This window comes from Phoca vitulina, unplaced genomic scaffold (assembly GCF_004348235.1).
Source record: "Phoca vitulina isolate PV1807 unplaced genomic scaffold, GSC_HSeal_1.0 scaffold2, whole genome shotgun sequence".
NCBI lineage: Eukaryota > Metazoa > Chordata > Mammalia > Carnivora > Phocidae > Phoca > Phoca vitulina.
The window spans coordinates 85,258,058-85,282,544 of NW_022589705.1; the positions used below are offsets into that span (position 1 = coordinate 85,258,058).

Genomic DNA, 24,487 nt, shown 5'->3' on the forward strand with positions numbered 1-24,487 from the left:
GATTTTATTTATTTGAGAGAGAGAGAGCACAAGCAGGTAGAGCAGCAGGCAGAGGGAGAAGCAGGCTCCTGGCTGAGCAAGAAGCCCGATGTGGGACTCGATCCCAGGATCCTGGGATCATGACCTGAGCCGAAGGCAGACGCTTAACGACTGAGCCACCCAGGCACCCCACATGACCTCTCTTTTGCTGGGTTCAACTTCCCCATGTAGAAAAGAAAGGACTTGGACCATTTCACGATTTTCCAAAACTTGTTATTAGACCAGTGTTTTTCATGGGGCATGGGGCTGGCTCAGTCAGTGGAGCATGCAACTCTTGATCTTGGGGTTGTGGGTTTGAGCCCCACGTTGGGAATAGAGATTACTTAAAAGTAAAATTTTTTTTAAAAAAAGAACAATTTTTCAGAAGTTTTCTTACATGGGACCTTTTTTTTTTTTAGATTTTATTTATTTATTTGAGAGAGAGAGTGTGCATGAGCGGGTGGGAGGGGCAGAGGGAGAGGGAGAAGCAGACTCCCTGCTGAGCAGGGAGCCCAACATGGGGCATCCCAGGACCCCAAGATCATGACCTGAGCTGAAGGCAGATACTTAACCAACTGAGACTCCCAGGTGCCCCTACATGGAACCTTTAATATATAAATGATAATTCTAACTTCATAGGTTTGTTGTAAGGACTGAGTCACATGATACAAGTGGGATACTTAGAATAGTGTCTGTCACATTGTAAAGTGCCCAGTGCATGCTAGGCTGAATGATGACTCTTAATATTATTACTTAAACAGGTACACCACGTTTCAAGAAGTGTCCAGTTGTGACCTTTGAGATACCACCTCGGAGTCCCAAGACTCTATGGGAAGGTTAAAACCACTGGCCCTGGGGCACCTGAGTGGCTCAGTCAATTAAGCATCAGACTCTTGGTTTTGGCTCAATCATGATCTCAGGGTCATGAGATCAAGTCCTGTGTTGGGCTCCACACTGAGCACGGAGTCTGCTTGACATTCTCTCCCTCTGCCCATCCCCCCTCTGCCCATCCCCCCACTTGTGTGCTCGTGCTCTCTTGCCCTCTCTCTTCCTCTCTATAAAACAAAAACAAACAAACAAAAAACAGCCATGGGTCCCAAAACTCTCTAACGGCTGTCCCTGCCGGAGCTGACATTCGATGCTACCTTGTACGCCATCCCAGCCCAGGCCTGGGGGTTCTGAGAGGACGTGAGTCTGCTTCAGCAGACGTAGATTTACCATGAAGCCTGTGAAGCTTAAGCTTTAGGACACATTACTTGTATGGGGTTATATGTCTTATAAAATTTGCAAAAGTAAGATATTCTAACCACAATCAGACCACTGTCTCTTTCTACCCCGTCTCCTCCAACACACCTCACTTCAATGCCATGGGCGTTTTTGGACTCTCACTCGCTAAAGGAAGGTTGGTTTGGGTTTGGGTTTGGAAGGATATATGAATGGGGTTCTAGCTTCTTCTGGGTCTAGTTTTATTATTTCTGGATGCTCCAAAATGGCTTCCACGAATATTCCTCATGCTCATTGTACTGTCCTCCCCCATGTTGTGATATGGAGGTGCAGAATCAGAGACCCTTATCATGCCTGGCCCATCTGCTATGAGGGTGTTGGAGCTGAAATAAGGTTTGAAATGTATGAAGCCAAAAGCTACTCTGTGGAAAATGCTTCCAAACCTTATAGCTCACATATAAAAGGTGCTTGATAGAGGTTATCCCAAGTTTGACAACAATCCTTTTTTTTTTAAGATTTTATTTTTAGGGGCACCTGGTGGCTCAGTTAAGTAGCTGCCTTTGGCTCAGGTCATGATCTCAGGGCCCTGGGATGGAGCCCCACATTAAGCTCCCTGCTCAGCAGGGAGTCTGCTTCTCCCTCTCCCTCTGTACCCCCCAACCCCCTGCTCATGCTCATTCTCTCTCTCTCAAACAAAATATTTTAAAAAATTTTTAAATATTTTATTTTTAAGTAATCTCTATACTCAATGTGGGGCTTGAACTTACAACCCCAAGATCAAGAGTCGCACACTCCACTGACTGAGCCAGCCAGGTGCCCCAACAACAATCCTTAAGAACATAAATAACCATATCAATAATAAAATGCAAAGCTGAAGAAAAAAAATCTAAATAATCACTAATAAAAAACTAACTTTGTCATATTTCTAGCGACCACTTCTTAAGTGCAACATTCCAGGCGCCGGCTGTAAGCTCACCACATGCTTTATCACACACAGTCATCACAATGACCCCACAAAGAAGGCACTCTTATGGGTCTCATTTAAATGATGACAAATCTGAATACCGATAATGATAATAAGGTTGGTAAGTAGAAGAGTAGAATATTCCCACCACATCCCATTTCCTAGTTGTGTGACCCTTGGGCAAATGACTTAACCTCTCTGTGCCTCAGTTTTCTCATCTACAAATTAGGGACAATACTATAGTATCTTATCGGCTTATTAGGAAGATTAAATTAAAAGAAGGATGTAGGGGCACCTGGCTGGCTCAGTTGGTAGAGCTTGTGACTCTTGATCTCAGGGTCATGAGTTCAAGCTCCACATTGGTCATAAAGCTTACTTAAGGGGCACCTGGGTGGCTCAGTCGGTTAAGCGTCTGCCTTCGGCTCAGGTCATGATCTCAGGGTCCTGGGATCGAGCCCCGCATTGGGTTCCCTGCTCCACGGGGAGCCTGCTTCCCCCTCTCCCACGCCCCCTGCTTGTGTTCCCTCTCTCTGTGTGTCTCTCTCTGTCAAATAAATAAATAAAATCTTTAAAAAAAAAAAAAAGCTTATTTAAAAAATAAGGGGCACCTGGGTGACTCAATCAGTTAAGCATCCAACTCTTGATCTTGGCTCAGGTCATGATTTCATGGTCATGAATTCGAGCAATGCATTGGGCTCCACGATGGGTATGGAGCCTACCTAAAAATAAATGGGGCACCTAGGAGTCTCAGTTAGTTAAGCACCTGCCTTCAGCTCAGGTCATGATCTCAGGGTCCTGTGATTGAGCCCCATGTCAGGCTCTCTGCTCAGCGGGGTGTCTGCTTCTCCCTCTCCCTCTGTGCATGCTCTCTCTTTCCAATAAATAAATAAAATATTTTTTAAAAAAATAAATAAATAATTATTTTAAAAGAAAGCATTTAAAAATTAAAAAATAGAAGAAGGATGTAATTTCCTTTTTCAAATATCACTAACCTCTGTTACAGGCATTGGAGATATTTCAGGGAAGAGAATAAACAAAAACTCTACTCTTGTAGAACTTACATCCTAATGGAGGTTAAATGAGTAAAATGTGTAATGCATTGAATAGTAATAAATACTTTTTAGCCTGTGTTGTTCCTGATTTTATTTATTTTTTTAATTTATTTTTATTTAAATTCAATTAACATATAATGTATTATTGCTTTCAGAGGTAGAGGTCAGTGATTCATCAGTCTTACATAATACCCAGTGCTCATTACATCACATGCCCTCCTTAATGTCCATCACGTAGTTACCCCATCCATGAATAGTGATAAATAATAAGAAGAAAAAACATAAAGCAAGGTGGGGAGATGTGAAATGTCAGAGAGCTGCTGAAATTTTGATAGGGTATCCTGGGAAGGCCTCATGGAGAAGGGTCTTTTGAGTGAACATCTAAAGGAAATGAGGGAGCCAGCCATGTAGTTATTTGAAGGAAGGGGGAAGAGCAAATGCAAAGGCCCTGAGGCAGGAGCATGCCTGACACAAGCGACAACAGTGTGGAGCGAATGCAATTACGGGGAGAGTGACAGGAGATGAGTTACATCAGTGAAGCCCTAGTGGTCATCATAAGGACTTTGGCTTTTTTCTCCAGCTGAGACAAGAACCACTGGACAGGGCCAAATGCTACAGAACCAGATAGGAGACTATTTTAATAAGTCTAGAAAAGATGGTAGCCTGAACTAGGATGGCAAGAAGTGGTCAGATTCTGGACATATTTTGAAGGTGCAGCCAATAGGATTTGCTGACAGGTTGGACTTGGGTGTGAAGGAAAGATGAGTCAAGGATGGCACCCTGAGTTCCAAGCTGGCATCTGGAAGGATGGCATTGCCATAACTGGGATGGGGGAGGATGAGGATCTCAGCTTTGGATTCATTCTGATTGAGATGACCATTAGACTTTCCAGTGGAGATGACAAGTGGCAGTTGGATCTACGAGTCTGGAGTCTGGGGGGTGGGGGGTGTGTGGGCTGGGGATATAATTTGGGGAGCAGTGGCTTGTGGATGGTATGTAAAGCTACACGATGGGGTGAGTCTGCCATGGAGTGAGCAGAGGAAGACAAGAGGAGAGAACCAGCAGCCTTGGACAGGGCCCCAACCCTTTTCCTGGAAGAATGCATCTGGTACCCATGAGTCTGGAGAAAAATGTCCCCTAGGGGGCAGTCAAAGCCAATTTGAGGATGAGGAACTGCTCTGACATCCTAGAAACGGCCGCTGGGTGGTGGTGGGATGCCCCTCAGCTTAGAGGACAGCGACGGTGGCAGCTCCATCCCGAAACCAAGCACTGGGCATCTCAGGTCTGAGTCCTAGGTGTCTTCCCTACACGTTCAGGGAACTGTAGATAAGGACGGTTGTCCTGCCCAATTGCCATGTCCTACTTTTTCTGTCCAATAGGTCAGCAAGCCCGGATCATCTCTAAGGGCTCTTTCCCTCAGACCCTCTCTGAGTCTGGAATATGGGCTGAATGCTTCTGCACTGAGGATGTCACATCTCATCTGTCATTCTTTCCTGCAACTTACAGTTTGATAAGCTACTAGTAAATAACTATTCATTGATGCCAATTCCAAGCCTGGGGCCTTGAACACCTTCACTCCAGAAAAACCCAGAGGCAGGTATAATCATCTCCTTTTATAGAAGAGAAAGCCAAAATCCAGAGAGATGAAGGGACCTGTTCAGGCGACGTGATGGCCCAAGCATGGGAGTGCCTGTCATACCACAAGATATGGAGTGGAAAGCGGCCGCCCTAAAGGCAACCACAGGAAGAACACTGGCAGGTAGAGGGACAGACAAGGCAACTCAATATGATGAATTAACATCAGTGCAATTGCCAGTAAGTCAGAACTCATGCAAAGGACATCCTGAAGTTATCTTGAATTATGATCCATGGGCAGTAGCCAATGGCCTAATAATTTGGTGCCCCAAATGGAAAAATAGATAGTTGTCTAATAAACAATCAGTATGGAGAAAACCAACATGGGAGAACATACATCAGGTTTGACCGTCTAACCTAACAGGGGATCATGTCTCAGCACCTAGAAAGGTAAAACTCAAGAAGCAAAATACAATTAGAAAGTAGAGAAATTAACGGGAAAGATAACATCAAAAATGGTTAATTGACAATATTCTAGCTAGGTGGGGTCCCCAAACAAATGGACAGTTGGGCACAAACCCATCAATGAAACGATGAGGGAGAGAGGTGGTCCTAAAACAGCACATACTGAAACATTGTCAAATCGGTCACCCTTTCTCTGTGTCAGTTGACAATAGAAAAAAAAGGGGTAGAGTCTCTCCTTCGCTCCCTTGTGGTGTATCCAATAAAATTCTAGCTCCTTTGTTCTGCCTCCAGCGAATTCCTTCACCACCCGCACCACCAGCTTCCACCTGCTTGAGTCGCCCCAGATCTGGGGGCCCCCCATCCAATCGTGAGAGAGAAGGACAGTATGCTCTTTTTAAATCTTAAAAAGCTAGCAGAAGATGCATCTGGTAGATAGAAGATGCTGAAGCCATGACTGGGTCACCAGGAGACCAGAAATGGCTGCGGGGGCTACTTCTCGGGACTGGGGTTTACACAGATGCTAGAACGACGTCAGGCACACAGACACCTACTAGTATCGATGAAGCGCCCCCCCCACCCTCCTCCCCCCCAGGCCACAGAATCAAACCAGGAAACAAACTTTACAGTAAGGCCATGGGTCTAGGCCAGTAAGAAGAAAATCTGATGCCTCATACTCTGACAGCAGCAGGAATGGTAAAAAGTTTAACGGGTTACTAAGGAAACACCTAAATCCAGCCTGGGGTGAAATAAATAGAAAATGGAACAGTGTTCTGGCAGAATAAATTGTCCAAATTACATAATAAACAACTGTCCTGACAGCCTAGAGCTGTGCAAACAGCCAAAATACAGTCCTATAGGGGCACGTGGCTGGCTCGGTCAGTAGAGCATGCGACTCTTGATCTCAGGGTCACGAGTTTGAGTCCCATGCTGGGGGTAGAGATTACTTAAAAAAAAAAAAAAAAGAAAAAGGAGGTGCCTGGGTGGCTTAGTCGGTTAAGCATCTGATCCTTGATCTCAGCTCAGGTCTTGATTGAAGGGTCCTGAGTTCAAGTCCCACGTTGGGCTCTGTGCTAGGTGTGGAGCCTACTTAAAAAAAAAAAATAAAGAGGCAATGGATGGGGGCGTCTGGGTGGCTCAGTTGGTTAAGCGACTGCCTTCGGCTCAGGTCATGATCCTGGAGTCCCGGGATCGAGTCCCGCATCGGACTCCCTGCTCAGTAGGGAGTCTGCTTCTCCCTCTGATCCTCCCCCCTCTAATGCTCTCTCTCTCTGTCTCATTCTCTCTCTCAAATAAATAAATAAAATCTTTAAAAAAAAAAAAGAGGCAATGGATGGAGCTATGTCTCTGTCTTCCTGCTTGGCAAGACTCTGTGCCATGGACATTTAATGGGACTCTTAATATAACCCCAGTGATTGGATACATTGCAACATTACCAAATACTTAAGGAATATGCTTGTTTGCTATGATTCTGATACTGATTCAGGTCTGTGGTAGCAGAGGTGTGACCGAATCAGGGTGTGAACTGTAGGGCAGATGTGTTTGTAAATGATGTCTCAATTCTGGACACAGCTTCTTTTTTTTTTTTAAGTAAAGTCTACCCTCAATGTGGGGCTTGAACTCATGACCTCAAGACCAAGAGTCACGTGCTCTACCAGCCAAGCCAGGCTGACACCCATGCTACAGCTTATTGATTCCAGGTTTTTTTTTTAAAGATTTTATTTATTTATTTGACAGAGAGAGACACAGCGAGAGAGAGGGAACACAAGCAGGGGGAGTGGGAGAGGGAGAAGCAGGCTTCCCGCCGAGCAGGGAGCCCGATGCGGGGCTCGATCCCGGGACCCTGGGATCATGACCTGAGCCGAAGACAGACTCTTAACGACTGAGCCACCCAGGCGTCCCTTGATTCCAGTTTTTAAAGGCTGCCTGCATCCCACTGAAGGCCAGCTCACATCTTTAACAGTGTCAGAATATTCGTGTTCCCCTTGTATTTCTGTAAAACCTATAGTCCAATGGTGAGGTGGCAAGAGCCAGTACGTAAAGTAATCGTACTAAGGATCAACATATTAGGGCTTACTAAATTGCCCATAGCCAATCAGAGCAAGAGTGTGAACAGCAACATACAAAAAGCACGGTTATAAACAGTCTCATGGGTTGGATAGTGTCCACCCAAAATCCATGCCCCTCCCACCCAAAATCTCAGAATGTGACTTTATTTGGAAATAAGATCTTTCCAGATGTCATGAATTTAGATGAGATACAGGATTAGGGTGGGCCCTAGCCTCAATGACCAGTGTCCTTGTAAGAGGAGAAGCCACACAGAGACATACACAGAGGAAAGATGGAGGCAGAGCCGAGGCACGTCAGGAGCCACCCGGAGGACGGAAAAGGCCAGGTAAAAGCCTTCCTCAGCGCCTTCAAGGGGCGCGTGGCTGTGCAGGTAGCTTGATTTTGGACTTTCAGACTCCAGGACTGTGCATGAGTAAGTTTATTGTTTGAAGACACCCAGTTTGTAGTAATTTATTATAGCATCCCTAGGGGAAGAATATGCACAGAAAGGGAGGTCTCCATTATAAGATTCCTGACCCTGATGCCCCTTGCTCCCACCCACGGCAAGAATGCACACTGGGGGCGCCTGGGTTAAGCATCCGACTCTTGGTTTGGGCTCAGGTCATGATCTCACGGTCGTGGGATTGAGCCCCACGTTGGGCTCTCGTGCTCAGCGCAGAGTTTGCTTGAGATTCTCTCTCTCCCTCTGCCCCCCCACCCCACTCTTGTGCGTGCTCTCTCTCAAATAAATCTTTTAAAAAGTGCATACTGTCCTCTATCACGATTGGATGGGGGGGCCCAGATGTGGGGCAACTCAATCAGGTGGAAGCTGGTAGTGTGGGTGGTGATAGAATCGCTGGAGGCAGAACAAAGGAGCTAGAAGTTTATTGGATACACCACAAGGGAGCCCAGGAGAGACTCTGCAAATGAGGCAGTGGGTGGGGGCTGTTTCTAAAGAGGAAAGGTGAGGAGGTAAGGCATCTTACGGAATTTTCCCTTTTTTGGTAACTGTGCCTGGTTGTAAGTAGCCCATTGGTCAGTTAGGGCCTATGGATGTTTTGAGGTGGGTCCTCCAATGGGCCTTTCTGTATTCAGGCAGGGGTCACTGTGGGCCCTTCCTACATTCCATTGCTCAAGCCTGTTGACTAAAAGCGGCTTCAGGGCGCCTGGGTGGCTCAGTCGTTAAGCGTCTGCCTTTGGCTCGGGTCATGGTCCCAGGGTCCTGGGATCGAGCCCCACGTCGGGGCTCCCTGCTCAGCAGGGAGTTAGCTTCTCCCTTTCCCTCTGCCCCTCCCCACCACTCATGCTCTCTCTAGCTACCCCCATCTCGAGTAAATTAAAAAAAAACAAAACAGTAATCCTTATTTAAACTGATGCACATTCATTATTTAGCAAGTATTTCTTAAGCATCTACTACTATGTGCTAGGCGCTGTTCTGGGTGCCAGGAACATAGCAATGAACAAGGCAGTAAGGTTCCTACTCCTGAAGGGCTGACAATTGAGGAAGACCTCAATGAGCAAGTAAACAAGATCAAAATGAACACAATCTTTTTTTTTTTAAGTTTATTTATTTGAGTAATCTCTATACCCAACGTGGGATTCCAACTCATGACTCTGAGATCAAGAGATGCACGCTCTTCTGACTGAGCCAGCCGGGCGCCTTGAACACAATCACTTTATTTAGAGAGAGCGAGCACACGAGCTGGGTGGGGAAGCAGAGGGAGAGGGAGAGAATCCCAAGCAGACTCCCCATTGAGCACGGAGCCTGACGTGGGGCTCGATCTCACGACCCTGAGATCGTGACCTGAGCCAAAACCGAGTCTGACATTTAACAGACTGAGCCATCCAGGCACCCCCCACCCCCAACACAATCACTTCAGATATTGTGATAAGTGTTAGGAGAAAAATAAACAGGGATGTGATAGTGGGGTGTGAAAGGGAGGTCTACTCTTGACAGGCTGGTCAGGGAGGTCTTCCCTGTGAAGGTAACATTTGAACTGAGATCTGAAGGAGCTGGGGAAGAGCATTACTAGCAGAAGAACAGCAATTGCAAAGGCCCTGAGGCAGGAAAGTACTTGGATACTGTGGCTAATTCACAGTGAATGAGGGAACAAACAATAATATAAGGTTGAAGTTAGGAGTGGCCAGATCATGAAGGGCCCTTAGTTTTAGTTTCCTTTTGTTAGAACCAGGGCGCAGGGGCACAAGAGCATCTGGTTCCAGGGGGGCCCAGAGAGATCAAGTTCAGCACTCACCACTGACAAAATCTAAAGGCAGATACACAAGTGGTGTTGAAATGAGAAAGGATTTCCGTGAGCCTGACACCGGGAAGACAGCAGACTGGTGTCTCAAAGACTGTCTCTCAAGTGCCGAAACTACTTCTAGGTTTATATAAAGAAAATGTGAGACAAAGGTCAGGTAGGTACATGCTGGTGGGCAGTGAAGGTCAGATCAATCATGCGGTCAATCACTCCGGTCTTGCTGGCTCGGGGCAGTCCTTGTTGCTTGAGGGGGTAGTTTTGGCTCACATCAGGGGATGCTTTGCCTGCGGGGTCTTTTGTCTGAGTTAAGAGATAAGCTGGAAAAGAACTTAATCAATTAGAAAGTACAGACAGAGGTCAAAATGGAGGTAGTCCTCTTTCATTATTACTGTAATTCCCACACTTAGCAGCTTCGAACAGTTTATGGTTCTGGAGGTCAGATGTCTGGAGAGGCTTTCTTTGAACTAAAATCAAGGTGTTGGCAGGGCTGCATTCCTTGTGGATACTCCAGGAGAGAATCCATTTCCTTGCCTTTCCCAGCTTCTAAAGGGTGCCTGCATTTCTTGGCTTGTGACTCCTTCTACCTTCATAGTCAGCTGGGTAACTTCTTCTCTGGCTCTGACCATTCTGCCTCCCTCTTATAAAGACCCTTGTGGGGGCACCTAGGGTGGCTCAGTCGGTTAAGCCTCTGCCTTCGGCTCGGGTTGTGATCCCAGGGTTCCAGGATCGAGCCCGGCATCAGGTTCCCTGCTCAGTGGGGAGCCTGCTTCTCCCTTTCCTGCTCCCCCTGCTTGTGCTCTCTTTCTCTTTCAAATAAATAAATAAAATATTAAAAAAAAAAAAGAGAGCCTTGTGGTTACATGGGGCCTATTCAGGTAATCCAGGATAATTTCCCCATTTTAAGATCTTTAACTAAATCTCATCTGCAAAGTCCCTTTTGCCACATAAGGTGACATATTCACAAATTTTGGGAATAGGACATGGGTATTTGTCTTACTCGGTTAGGGCTTCCATAACAAAAATACCATACTAAAATAGAATAAAAATAAACAAAATACTATAGACTGTGTGGCTTATCAACAACAGAAATTTATTCCTTACAGTTCTAGAGGCTGGGAAGTTCAAGTTCAAAGTGCTCATAGATTTGGTCTGGTGAGAACTCATTTCCTGGTTCATAGAAAGCGGTCTTCCCAGTGTCCTCACGTTGGTGGAAGGGGCAAGGGAGCTCTCTGGAGTCTCTTACCATGAGTGTTAATCCCATTCATAAGGGTTCCTCCCTCATGATCTAAGAACCCCCAAAGGCCCCCACCTCCAAATACCATCACACTGGGCATTAGGATTTAACATGTGAATTTTGGGGAAATTAAAACACTCAGGATATGGCAAGAGTTTGGGGGAGGGCATTATTCTGCCTACTATAGCCCTATAGGTCATGAAGAGGAGTTTAGATTTTATTTAAGTTGTGAAAGGATGACAAAATGGAGTGACATAATCTGATTTATGTTTATATTTCTTTTTTTTTTATTGACTGATAGAGAAGTGGGCCCAGGACAAAGGCTGGCAAAACCTCAGCTGTGATGCTGTGATTCATAAGAAATACATGTTCGGTGTTCCTCCAGGCCTCCCACAGTTCCTAAACCCTTGGAATTTCCTAAGTAATTAGAGTGATAAAGTTGTCTTTTGTTATTTGTAACAAGCCCCTTCCAACCACACCTGACTTTATGTTAATGAGGTGTCTTTGGAAAGCCCCTGGGTCACCAAAGAATGGGGACTGGTTGCCAGGCAAACCAATCATGATTAGAGGGCTAGAATTATCATCCACACCCGCATCCTCCCCACCTCTAGGGAGTGGAGATAGAGATCAATCATCAATGGCCAATGATTTAATCAACCCTGGTTGTGTAATGAAACCTCCATAAAAACCTAAAAGGGCGGGGTCCAGAGAACTTCTGGGCTGGTGAACAGTGGAGTTGCTGGGAGCATTGTGCGTCCAGGGAGGGTATGGAAGCTCTGTGCCCCTTCTTACATCCCTTGTCCTACGCCCCTCTTCTCTCTGGCTGTTCCTAAGTTACATCCTTTTCTAATAAACTGGTAATTAGTAGGTAGAATGTTTTCCTGAGTTCTGTGAGCTGCTCTAGCACATCAATCAAACCTGAGGAGGGGGTGATGGGCACCTCAGACTTATAGCCAGTTGATCAGAAACACAGGTGAGAACCTGGATTTGCAATTGGTGTCTGAACGGGGTGTGTGTGTGTGTGTGTGTGTGTGTGTGTACAGTCTTGAAGGACTGAACCCTTAACCTGTGTGATCTGGTACAATCTCCAGGTAAAAAGTGACAGAACTGGGTTAAATCTGTAGGACATCCCGTTGGTATGACAGAATTGCTGGATGTTTGGAAAACCCATACATCTGGTGTGAGAAGTGAAGTAGTATTGTCATGTAGAGGAGACCCATGGGAACACATTTTTATTTTACACTACCATTTAGGAAACCGGTAGACGAGGAGCCGCAACTCAGGGAAGTGGAAAACCAGGAGAGGATACTGCCTACAAACCAAGAGAAGGACATTTCAAGATGGCAGAAGTGGTGACTGCAGCGAGCTGAGGACTGAGAGAAGACCTCTGGATTAGGTAACATGGAAGCCATGCTAACCTTGATAAAAGCAGTGGTAGAGGAGTGGTAAGGACATAGGCCAGATAGGAGTTGGTTGAAGAGTAAATAGAAGATGAGTTAAATCGGGGTGCCTGGGTGGCACAGTTGGTTAAGCAATTAACTAGTGATTTCAGCTCAGGTCAAGATCTCATGGGTCGTGGGCTCAAGCCCCAGGTCCAGCTCCCCACTGAGTGGAGAGTCTGCTTGAGATTCTCTCTCTCCCTCTCCCCCTCCTCCTGCCATGCGTGCTCTCTCTAAAATAAATAAATCTTTTTTTTTTTTTTTAAAGATTTTTTTATTTATTTATTTGAGAGAGAGAGAATGAGAGAGAGCACATGAGAGGGGTTAGGGTCAGAGAGAGAAGCAGACTCCCCGCTGAGCAGGGAGCCCGATGCGGAACTCGATCCAGGGACTCCAGGATCATGACCTGAGCCGAAGGCAGTCGCTTAACCAACTGAGCCACCCAGGCGCCCCTAAAATAAATAAATCTTTTAAAAAAAAAGATTTAAGTCAAGAGAGTATAGTCCTAGGCTTGTCCACTAGAGTAGCCACTCCCACATGTGGCTAATGAGCCCCTGGATGAGGCAAGTTTAAACTAAGATGAGTTGCAACTGTAAAATGCACACCAGATTTCCAAATAGATGTGAAAAATGTATTTCATTAATATTTTAAATATTGATTTCATGTGGAAATGTACATATTTTGGATATATTGGGTTAACTGTATTAAAATTAACTTCACCTCTTTTTACTTATTTTTTTTTTTTAAGATTTATCTAGAGGGGTGCCTGGGTGGCTCAGTCATTAAGCGTCTGCCTTCGGCTCAGGTCATGATCCCAGGGTCCTGGGATCGAGCCCCGCATCGGGCTCCCTGCTCAGCGGGAAGCCTGCTTCTCCCTCTCCCACTCCCCCTGCTTGTGTTCCCTCTCTAGCTGTCTCTCTGTCAAATAAATAAATAAAATCTTGAAAAAAAAAAAGATTTATCTAGAGAGAGAGCGCACATGTGAGAGGAAGTGTGAAAGGAGGGGCAGAGGGAGACGATCCCCAGCAAAGTGCGCTGAGCTCTGAGCCCAATGTGGAGCTCAACCTCAAGACCCTGAGATCATGACCTGAGCCAAAATTGAGTCAGACACTTAACCAACTGAGCCACCTAGGTGCCCCAGATTCTCCTTATATCTAACAGTTGTTCCTTCTGGACCTTCTTTCTAGGGTCCTTCCCCTGTTCCCAAAACTTACTAGGTGAAGGAGCAAGCCATGTGACTGTGCAGAAGAGAGTTCCAGGAAAAGGAAGCAGCAAGTGCAAAGGTCCTGAGGCGGAAGGCTGCTGGGGTAGTTGTGCACAGGGAGGAAGAAAGCAGTGTTGTTGGAGCAAAGTTGGGGGAAGAGAGAGTGGTAGGAAACAAGGTCTAGGCAGTAAGGTGCAGAGGAGAGGGCCTTTGTCATTTATTCCGAGGCAGCAGGAAGTTTAGGAGGTTTTTAAGCCAAGGAATGTCCATCTGGACATGCAGACTACAAAGAGGCAAGGGTGAAACTTGGAGACCAGTTAGGAAGCTTTTGCGATACCAGGGTAGTAATGGCAACTGCAGAGTGGTTGTATTTTGTATATATTTTGAAGGCACAGTTGACAGGATTTGTGAAAGGACTGGATGGGGATGTAAGAGAAAGATAGGTTAAACCTGCCTCTAAAGTTTCTGGCAAGATAGAGTTGCCATCTGCTGAGATGGTAAAGTTTTAGAAGGATATTTTGGGGCAACTGGAAGTAGAATAAGGCTAGGTTTTGGACCTGTGAAGGGCAGAAGACATATTGCATATTGGAGATGCCAAGTAAGCAGTAGGAGATATATAAATTTGGCATTTTAGGAGTAAGGTCAAGTCTGGAGATAACGAATTTGGCAGTCATCAACCCACAGCTGGTATTTAAAGCCACAGGAGATCAGATCATCAAGGGAGTAAATGTATTAGAGGAGAGGTCCAAGGACAACCCTATGCCACTCAAGTTTACAGGTTAGAGAGAACGAACCAACAAAGGACACTAAAAAAGAATGACCAGTGAACCATGAGAAAAGCATGATGTCTTGCAAGTTAAGGACAGGTTCCAGGGGAGAGAGTGAAAAATGGGTGAAATGCTTTGAATAGGTCAAGCAAAACCAAGTGTGAGCTTACACTGGATTTCACAGTGTGACCTTCATATGAGTAGTTTTGGGGGTGATAGAGGCAGCAGCCTGATTTGGAATGGGCTTGACAGGGATAGAAAGAGGGGAACTGCAGAAAAGTATGACGACTCTTTCCAGTTTTGCTATAAAAGGGAGCAGAGAAATGGGCCAGTAGCTTGAGGGGGATGTGGGAGTCAAGAGAGTGTTAAACTGGGGAGAAATCACAGCATATTTGAATGCTGATGAGAATCATCCAGTAGAGATGGAAAAACTCATAGCGCAGGACAATATATCCTGCAAGACTCAGATTCATGTCTGCTGTGCTGGCATGCATGTCCCTGATGCATCTGAAACTGCTTAAAAGCATAAAGTTGAATAAAAGTCAAAATGGCTGCACTAATGCTTCAGCAAAGCTCAGTTCTGGGGCGCCTGGGTGGCTCAGTTGTTTAAGCGACTGCCTTCTGCTCAGGTCATGATCCCAGGGTCCTGGGATTGAGCCCCGCATCGGGCTCCCTGCTCAGCCAGGAGCCTCCTTCTCCCTCTCCCTCTGCCTGCCGCTACCCGTGCTTGTGCTCTCTCTCTGTGTCAAATAAATAAATAAAATCTTAAAAAAAAAAAAGCTCAATTTTAAAGTAACCCTTTTCCTCTCTTCCGCAAACCTCCCCTCCTCCCTTACCACCCTGAAGACAGGATGAAGGAGGCTGGCAGCACAACACAATTCCTTTCAAACCCAGGTAGATCCTGTATTTCCCTGTAAAACCCCCCAGCCCCTTCCTCCGGGGGGTGGGGGGTGGGGCTTACATTTCTTTTTTTTTAAGATTTTATTTATTTGAGAGAGAGAAAATGAGCGGGGGAGGGAGGGGAGGTGCGGAGGGAGAAGGACAAGCAGACTCCCCACGGAGTTCAGAGCTTGCCATGGGGATCTGCATAGGGCTTGATCCCAGGACCCCGGCACCATGACCTTGAAGTCAGACATTCAACCTGCTGAGCCACACGGGCGCCTGGAGGGCTTGCGGTTTTTGAAGGTCATAGCCTGCTGTGGGGCCTCCTTTACCTGGCAAAGCAATAAAGCTATTGTTCCTCTTTATCCCCAACTCTGTCTTCCTGTTCTATTTTGGTTCTGAATCATGGAGGTCGTTTTTCGTTTTTCGACAACACACCTAAAATGCAATACAGCTGACACTTGAACTGTGTGGGTCCACTTATACTTTTTTGGATAAATACAGTACAGTACTGTAAATGTATTTTTCTCTTCCTTATGATTTTCTCAGTAATAGTTTTTCTCTAGTTTAAGAATAGAGTAAAAAAAATACAGTCTATAATACATAGAACATACAAAATGCGTTAATTGTTATCAGTAAGGCTTCTGGTCAAGAGCAGGCTATCAGTAGTTAAATTTTTGGGGAGTCAAAAAGTTATACCCAGAATTTCCACATCACCGGGGGGTCAAGGTACAGCACATGGTTCAAGGGTCTACTGTATACTAAAAATTGAAATCATCATGTCCCTTCCAAACCTGCTGCTGCTTCTTTAGTTCTTTCTCACTAGGTAGAAACTCTTATTAATTACCCAAGTTAGAAAACTGCACATAGCAGTGACCACATGGTGAATAATATCACAATTTCATCGTGTGCCAAGTGAAACAATGTCAAAGGTAGTTGTAAGCACCGAGGAAAGGGCTGTGACCCAGACTAGAAGGTCAAGTAACACAAAGGTGAGTAGACACTGATTAGACCAACATCGTCAAGTTGTAGCAATTCCACGTCCTACATACCTTTCAAATTTGTCTTCTCATGTCATACCTATCATGAAATAGGACTACCTACATTTTGACCTCAGTCTGTACTTAAGTTCTTCTTTCCAGCTTATTTCTTAACTCAGACAAAAGACCCCGCAGGCAAAGCATCCTCTGATGTGAGCCAAAACTACCCCCTCAAGCAACAAGGACTGCCCTGAGCCAGCAAGACCGGAGTGATTGACCGCATGATTGATCTGACATTCACTGCCCACCTGAATGTACCCGACCTTTGTCCCACATTTTCTTTACATAAACCTAGATGTATTTTCAGCACTTGGGAGACAGTCTTTGAGACGCTAGTCCATGGTGTTCCCAGTGTTGGCTTCATCGAGATAAATTCCTTTCTTGTTTCACCACCACTCATGTCTCTGCCTTTGGATTTTATCAGTGGTGAGTGGCTGCACCTGGTCTGTTTGGGACCCCCAGAGCCAGGTGCTTTGACACCCCACCCAGGTTAGAAGTACATTTCCCCAGTTGAGGCCTTCATTATTTCTGGCCTGTCCTACTTCGTAAGAGGTTTGTCTGCCTTTGACCTTGACCCGGACTGAGGAAGCCATACAAAATGCAAATCTCCACTGTATCTTTATCAGCTTTAAACCTTTCAAGGAATCTCTCAGATAAAGATACATCTCTTTATCTCAGATAAAGATAAATCTCTCAGATAAGGATAAATCTCTCATGGCTTACCCTCTCACCTCTCCCTGTCTCAGAATTTGTTTGCTTACACCAAGTTTTTATTTTTTAAGATCATATATATTTTTTATTTTATTATGTTACGTTAATCACCATACATCATTAGTTTTTGATGTACTGTTCCATGATTCATTGTTTGTGTATAACACCCAGTGCTCCATTCAATACGTGCCCTCTTTAATACCCATCACCAGGCTAACCCATCCCCCCACCCCCTCCCCTCTGGAACCCTCAGTTTGTTTCTCAGAGTCCATAGTCTCTCATGGTTCGTCTCCCCCTCCAATTTCCCCCCCTTCATTTTTCCCTTCCTACTATTTTCTTCCTTTTTCTTTTTTTTTTTTTTAACATATAATGTATTATTTGTTTCATAGGTACAGGTCTGTGATTCATCAGTTTTACACAATTCACAGCGCTCACCATAGCACATACCCTCCCCAATGTCTATCACCCCGCCACCCATACCTCCCACCCCCCACCACTCCAGCAACCCTCAGTTTGTTTCCTGAGATTAAGAATTCCTCACATCAGTGAGATCATATGATACATGCCTTTCTCTGATTGACTTATTTCGCTTAGCATAATACCCTCTAGTTCCAACCATGTCATTGCAAATGGCAAGATTTCGTGGGGTTTTTTTTTGATGGCTGCATAATATTCCACACCACATCTTTATCCATTCATCTGTTGATGGCCATCTTGGCTCTTTCCATAGTTTGGCTATTGTGGACATTGCTGCTATAAACATTGGGGTACACGTACCCCTTCGGATCACTACACTTGTATCTTTGGGGTAAATACCCACTAGTGCAATTGCTGGGTCATAGGGTAGCTCTATTTTCAACTTTTTGAGGAACCTCCATACTGTTTTCCAGAGTGGCTGCACCAGCTTGCATTCCCACCAACAGTGTAGGAGGGTTCCCCCTTCTCTGCATTCTTGCCAACATCTGTTGTTTCCTGACTTGTTAATTCAGTAAAGTGACAGGATATAAAATCAATGCACAGAAATCAGTTGCATTTATATACACCAACAAGACAGAAGAAAGAGAAATTAAGGAGTCGATCCCATTTACAATTGCACCCAAAACCATAAGATACCCAGGAATAAATCTAACCAAAGAGGCAAAGAATCTGTACTCAGAAAACTATAAAATACTCATGAAAGAAATTGAGGAAGACACAAAGAAATGGAAAAACGTTCCACGCTCATGGATTGGAAGAACAAATATTGTGAAGATGTCAATGCTACTTAGAGCAATCTACACATTTAATGCAATCCCTATCAAAATACCATCCACTTTTTTCAAAGAAATGGAACAAATAATCCTAAAATTTGTATGGAACCAGAAAAGACCCCGAGTAGCCAGAGGAATGTTGAAAAAGAAAAGCAAAGCTGGTGGCCTCACAATTCCAGACTTCAAGCTCTATTACAAAGCTGTCATCATCAAGACAGTATGGTACTGGCACAAAAACAGACACATAGATCAATGGAACGGAACAGAGAGCCCAGAAATGGACCCTCAACTCTATGGTCAACTATTCTTCGACAAAGCAGGAAAGAATGTCCAATGGAAAAAAGACAGTCTCTTCAACAAACGGTGTTGGGAAAACTAGATAGCCACATGCAAAAGAATGAAAAGATTTTATTTATTTATTTGACAGAGAGCGCGAGCACAAGCAGGGGCAGCAGGGGCAGCAGGAGCGGGAGAAGCAGGCTCCCCACTAAGCAAGGAGTCCGATGCGGGACTTGATTCCAGGACCCTGGAATCACGACCTGAGCCAAAGGCAGGTGCTTAACCATCTGATCCACCCAGGTGCCCCACACCAAGAAGTTTCTAATGTGCCTTTCCTCCTCGTGGTTCCCTTAGTCTGTAATGCTGCCTTTTTTTTCTCTCCTGGCTAAGTTCTACTCATCTTTTAAAGATGTGCTTAGAAATAACCTCTTATGGCAAGCCTTTTCCCAAGTACTGCAAACCTTTAGAATTAACCTCTTCTGGTAAGCCTTTTTCCAAGTACTGCAAACCTTCCAAGGCTGGGAAGGGTTTCTTTGTGTTTCTACCGCTCTCCCCTCACCCACCCCCAATGGCGGGGACGACGTCTTATCTTCGTCATGTTTTCAGCAAATATTTGTCTAATGACTAGCACACTTTAAGCATCAAGTCCAAGGTTACCCAGCTGGTAAACTGCTGTGTCAGAAATCAGTGCTTAGACCCTGGAGGGCTCTCATTCAAATGTAAAGTCCTCAAAAACCTTCCCTCTAGCAGTGCCCTTAACAGTTTGGAAAAACATTTCGATGAGGCTAGTCTTTATATCCTGGGGCAGGACTTGTAAAAAGGTAATGTTTCTAAACCCGGGAACTGGAGAGGAGCTTCCGGAAAGGACCAAGAAGTCATCAAAAGGCGATACCAGCAGTGAGGAGGGTCAGCCAGCTGCAACGAAGACCTTCACAGCCCCAGAAACCCCACCCAGGAACACTCCCCCCGCAAAACCCCCTCCACTTCGAGGACTACAAATCCCAGCATGCCTAGCATCCAGTGAGTGACAGCAAGGAACGCAGGCCGGGACACGTAGTCCAGTTCTAGTTCAGGAAAAAGCCCAGAACGTCCCGTGACGTCAAGAAGGCTCGGGAAAGGAGTCGGAACCGGTCCAGGCTCAAGTTTAATCATCCTCTAGAGAGCCGACCGTGGTTTTTTTTGGTGACCCGGTTTCAGGTCCTACCCCGCAGTCCAGCGGCCCTATGGTGTGCGTTGAGTAGCTTCTCGCGTGACTCCTTCAAGGTTAAAGGGGAAGTACCAGAAAGCAAGAATAGGCAGCCTTTTGCCCTCGAGGCGCCGACTTGTTAGGCTAGTGGTACGCAGGACGCTAGCCTAGCCAGGAGCTGAGGCGCTGCTACCCCAGCAGCGCCGGTGAGGACGTGGCAACACCATCCCGAACAGCCGCTTCCCTTTTCTCCGCCCGTCGCGCTAGAGGCGCGGGGAGGCGCAAAGGCTGCTGGGAACGCGCATGCGCCCACAGCGACGGGGAGTACACCTCCAACGTCTGCGGGCGCGGGGGGTGTCGGGTGTCGGCGGCGGCGCTTTGCGGCCGGTCGTGCGGGTCGGGCGCGGGCGGGCGGGCGCGGCGGCAGTGGCGCGCACAGGTGATTGACTGGCCAGCTGGCTGAGGAATCGCCTGGTCCCTATTGCTGGCAGGTGGCGGAGCCCATTTGGGCGGCGGCAGCAGCAGCAGCGGCAGCAGCGACGGCCCGGTTTGGGAGGCGCTTCTCGGGCCAAGGCCATGGCCCCGCGGCTGCAGCTGGAGAAGGCGGCCTGGCGCTGGGCGGAGACGGTGCGGCCCGAGGAGGTGTCGCAGGAGCACATCGAGACCGCCTACCGCATCTGGCTGGAGCCCTGCATCCGCGGCGTGTGCAGGTGAGGCCCGCGCACCGGGCCTTGCGCCCCCCCTCGCTTCGGACCTTGGAAAACTGGACTGGGGGCCGGGGGTCATGTTGGGGGAAAGAGGACGGCGGCCAGCTGTGTGCATCTAGCAGGCACAGAGAGGAGCAAGGTGGAGGCTTCCTCCTTAACGCATCTGGGCGACCTGAGCAACGCAGCCATCCCGGGCTCGCTGCACGGAGGTGATGCTGCTGAAAGCCCTTTAGAAAAGGTTCTGGGTTCTTATCTAGAAGATGGCGGTGGAAATGGTTGACGGCAGGAGCTGAGAGCTTAGCAAACGTTGTTTGTTGTATCTTGGCCACGGCTCGGCTTTTTCCATTGTAGAAAGGGAACTTCGTCGAAGTGAGTTTCATCACAGTGTATCTTTTATTACTGTTGACGGTGAAAACTTGGTCATCTTAATATTAGTTTTGGATAGGGCAGATTTAGAAAAACGTATAGTTAGCCTACGTCATCGGTATCCTTCACCCCCAGTTGACCTCCCGTCTCTTGTTCATCTGTTTTCGCCTTTTGGGGTGGGGGGGGGCTCGTTGCGACTGCGCCACTTTGCCAGGTGCGAAGTTTGAGCTGTGTAAGTTCTGTCCTTCACTTCTGCTTAGCCCTTGAACCTTGCCTTTCCTTTTAGTTCGAATTCTTAGGCATTGTTCTTATCTCTTATATTTTTCCACCTTTTAACGCGGGAACTATAGTTTTTGTTCTGGAATGTTGTTGAATTGACTTGGCCAAGCCGGGCATGCTCAGTAGCCGTACTTTAGCAAGCATTTAGTAAAGGCTTTCTGGAGTTTTTACACTCCGCGGCGGGATCCGGAAGGAATGGAAGTCAAGGTCTCTGCTTTGGAATTAAAGTCGAGTTTCAGAAGTGATTCAAGTTAGGGAGCTTTAAGCAAATGAATAATTCCAAGCTCTGGGCGTCTGGCTCACAAGGAGGGCACATCGACTACCAACCGTAAGTATTGGAATGACAGTAGTCTGTGTATAATTAGATTCAAGAGTAACCAAAAAAAAAAAAAAAATACTTTGTTATAGTTCTGATTTTAACACAAGTAAAGGAGTAGAAATTGGCTGGGATCGCTGTAAGGGTAATGTCCTAGAGTTTAAAGTTGCAATTGCAAGGTTTGTATCCAAGCAGGGTTTTTTTTTTCCCCCCTGGCATCGAAATAAAAGTCACATATCGAATGATTCACCCGTTTAACATGTACTGTCCAGTGTGTTTTTGTTCGTGTATTCACAGGGTTGTTCAGCTATCACCACTATCTGTTTTTAGAACATTTTTTGCCCCTTCCCCTCCTAGGCTCTTTAGCCGTTAGATTGACACTCGGTCCTCCCCTGTACACCACCACTCCAAGCTCCGAGCAACCACTGGTCAACTTTCTGCCTCCAAATTTGCCTATCTTGGACATTTCATGCAAATAGAATCATAAAACAGGTGGACTTTTATGACTTTTTTCACTTAATGTAATGTTTTCAAGGGTCATCTGCATTCTAGCATGTGTTGGTATTTAATTTCATTTTAAAATGTGTGTAAAATATGCAACAAATTTATTTTAAAGTATCCAATTAAGTGGCATTAAATACCTTTATAAGTGGTACACCCGTCACCATTGTCTAATTCTAGGGCTTTTCCATCACCTTAAAAGAGACTCCATATCCTTTTAAACAGTCACTTCCCATTTTCCCCTCATTCCACCCCCAGCAACCACTGATCTTTCTGTCTCTGTGGATTTCTCTGTTAATATTTCACATAAATGGAATCCTACAATATGTAGCCTTTTTTGTCTGGTTTTCATGTAACATATTTTGCAGTGTCTTCCATGTTGTAGCATTGATCAGTAGTTTATTCCTTTTTGTGGCTGAATAATAGTCCAGTGTTTGGATATATACCATATTTTGTTTATCTCCTCATCAGTTGATGGACTTAAAAAATCTGCCCCCCCAACTTTACTGAGGAACACTTGGCAAACAGAATTGCCTATATTTAAAGTGTACAACATGGTGATTTGATATACATATACACGTGGTGCAATGAGTGCTAAGATCAAGGTAGTTGTTTTTTTTTTTAAGATTTTGTTTGTTTGACAGGGGAGGGAGGGAGAGAGCACAAGCAGGGGGAATGGCAGGCAGAGGGAGAGAGAGAAGCAGGCTCACCCCTGAGTAGGGAGCCCGATACGGGGCTCCATCCCAGGACCCTGAGATCATGACCTGAACCAAAGGCAGATGCTTAACCGACTGAACCACCCCAAGATCAAGGTAGTTAAACACATCTGTCACCTCACATAGTTAACTTGATGAGCATTTTTGTTATATCCACTTTCTGGCTATTGTGCTGCTGTGAACAGTTGGCTACAAGTTTTTGTTAGAATACGTGTTTTCAGTTCTTTCGGGTGTCTACCTGGAGTGAAATTGCTGGGTCATGGTAATTATGTTTAACTGAGGAACTGCCACACTGCTTTCTACAGCTGCTGTGCTGTTCATTTTACATTCCCACCAGGAACGCGTGAGGGTTTCAGTTTCTCTCCATCCTTGCCAGCACATGCTACTTTCTGTTTGTCATCGCAGTGAATTTTTTTTTTTTTAAGATTTTATTTATTTATTTGACAGAGACAGTGAGAGAGGGAACACAAGCAGGGGGAGTGGGAGAGGGAGAAGCAGGCTTCCCACTGAGCAGGGAGCCCGATGCGGGGCTCGAACCCAGGATCCTGGGATCATGACCTGAGCTGAAGGCAGACACTTAATAACTGAGCCACCCAGGCGCCCCTCCCACTGAATTTGAAGTGGCATCTAATTGTGTTTTTGGTTTGCATTTTCCGAATGACTAATGAATTGAACATCTTTTTGTGTATTGGCTGTTTCTCATTTTTTTTTTAATTGCCAAATATTCCGTTTTATGTATGTAGTTTCCACATTTGTGTATCAATTCATCAATTGATGGACATTTGGATTGTTTCCACTTTTTGGCTACTATGAATAATGTAGCCAAGAATATTTGTGTAGGGGTTTCTGTGTGAATATATTCATTTATCTTGGGTATATCTGTAGGAGTGGAATTGCTGGGTCATAAAACTATGTTTAACATTTTGAGGAACTGACAGATTATTTTCCAAAGTGACTGTGCTGTTTTACATACAGTGTATGAAGATTCCAATTTCTCCCCATCCTTGCTCTTGTTTCTTTTTTCTTACAGCCATGCTAGTGGGTGTAAGTGGTATCTCATTGTGGTCTTGATTTGCATTTCCCTGCTGACTATAAAGTTCAGCATCTTTCAGGTGCTTCTTGGCCTCCCGTGTATTTTTGGAGAAATGTCTGTTAAAGTCCTTTGCCCGTTTTAAAATAGGGTTGTTTTTGTATTATTGAGTTGTAAGAGTTCTTTATATGTTGGATACAAATTCCTTATATTTGTAAATATTCTCATTTCTATGGGTCGTGTTTTCGTATTTTTTTTTAAAGATTTTATTTATTTGACAGAGACACAGCGAGAGAAGGAACACAAGCAGGGGGAGTGGGAGAGGGAGAAGCAGGCTTCCCGCCGAGCAGGGAGCCCGATGCGGGGCTCAATCCCAGGACCCTGGGATCACGACCTGAGCTGAAGGCAGACTCTCAAAGACTGAGCCACCCAGGCACCCTGTGTTTTCATATTTTTGATGGTACTGTTTGTAGTAGAAAAGGTTTTAATTTTATGTAGTCCAAACTTTTCTTTGTTTTTTGTGGTGTGGGTTTTTTTGTTTGTTTGTTTTTGGTTTTGGTTGCTTGTGCTTTTGAGACCATGCATAATCTGAGGTCCAAGCAATTTTTATCAGTATACTTTTTTAATCAATATACTTTTTTATACTTTACATACACAATTGTTAGGAGATTCCGGAGCTGAAGAGGTGTTTAGTTCTTCTCAAAGAGTAAATGAGTCAAGACTATTTACATTTCTGAAACTGCTTGGTAAAATCATGGTGAAAGCAACCTGTACCTATACCTACAGAGTTCTGCAAATATCATGTATAATCTTAATTCTTAAAAGCAGAGTTGTTGCTAACAACAAGGGTAATAGTTAAGTAAGTTCCTTGGAGTAAATTGGTTGGGAAGGAGATGTACATTTTTCATTTTGATCCATATTGCTAAATTACCCACCAGAATGATGGTTCCAGTTTACAATCCTACTGTGTAAGAA

The 24,487-nt window shown here is 45.4% G+C and overlaps 1 protein-coding gene across 2 annotated transcripts in view; it reads left to right on the forward strand.

Moving 5' to 3' along the window:
- Positions 1-19,972: 19,972 nt before the first annotated feature.
- USP48 (ubiquitin specific peptidase 48) overlaps positions 19,973-24,487 on the forward strand; it is a 93,968-nt gene continuing 89,453 nt past the window's right edge. For both annotated transcript variants that reach the window (XM_032391755.1, XM_032391764.1), the window contains exon 1: positions 19,973-20,307. In XM_032391755.1, the coding sequence (XP_032247646.1) occupies positions 20,174-20,307 (134 nt within the window). In that variant the 5' untranslated portion in view covers positions 19,973-20,173. The remainder of the gene's footprint in view (positions 20,308-24,487) is intronic.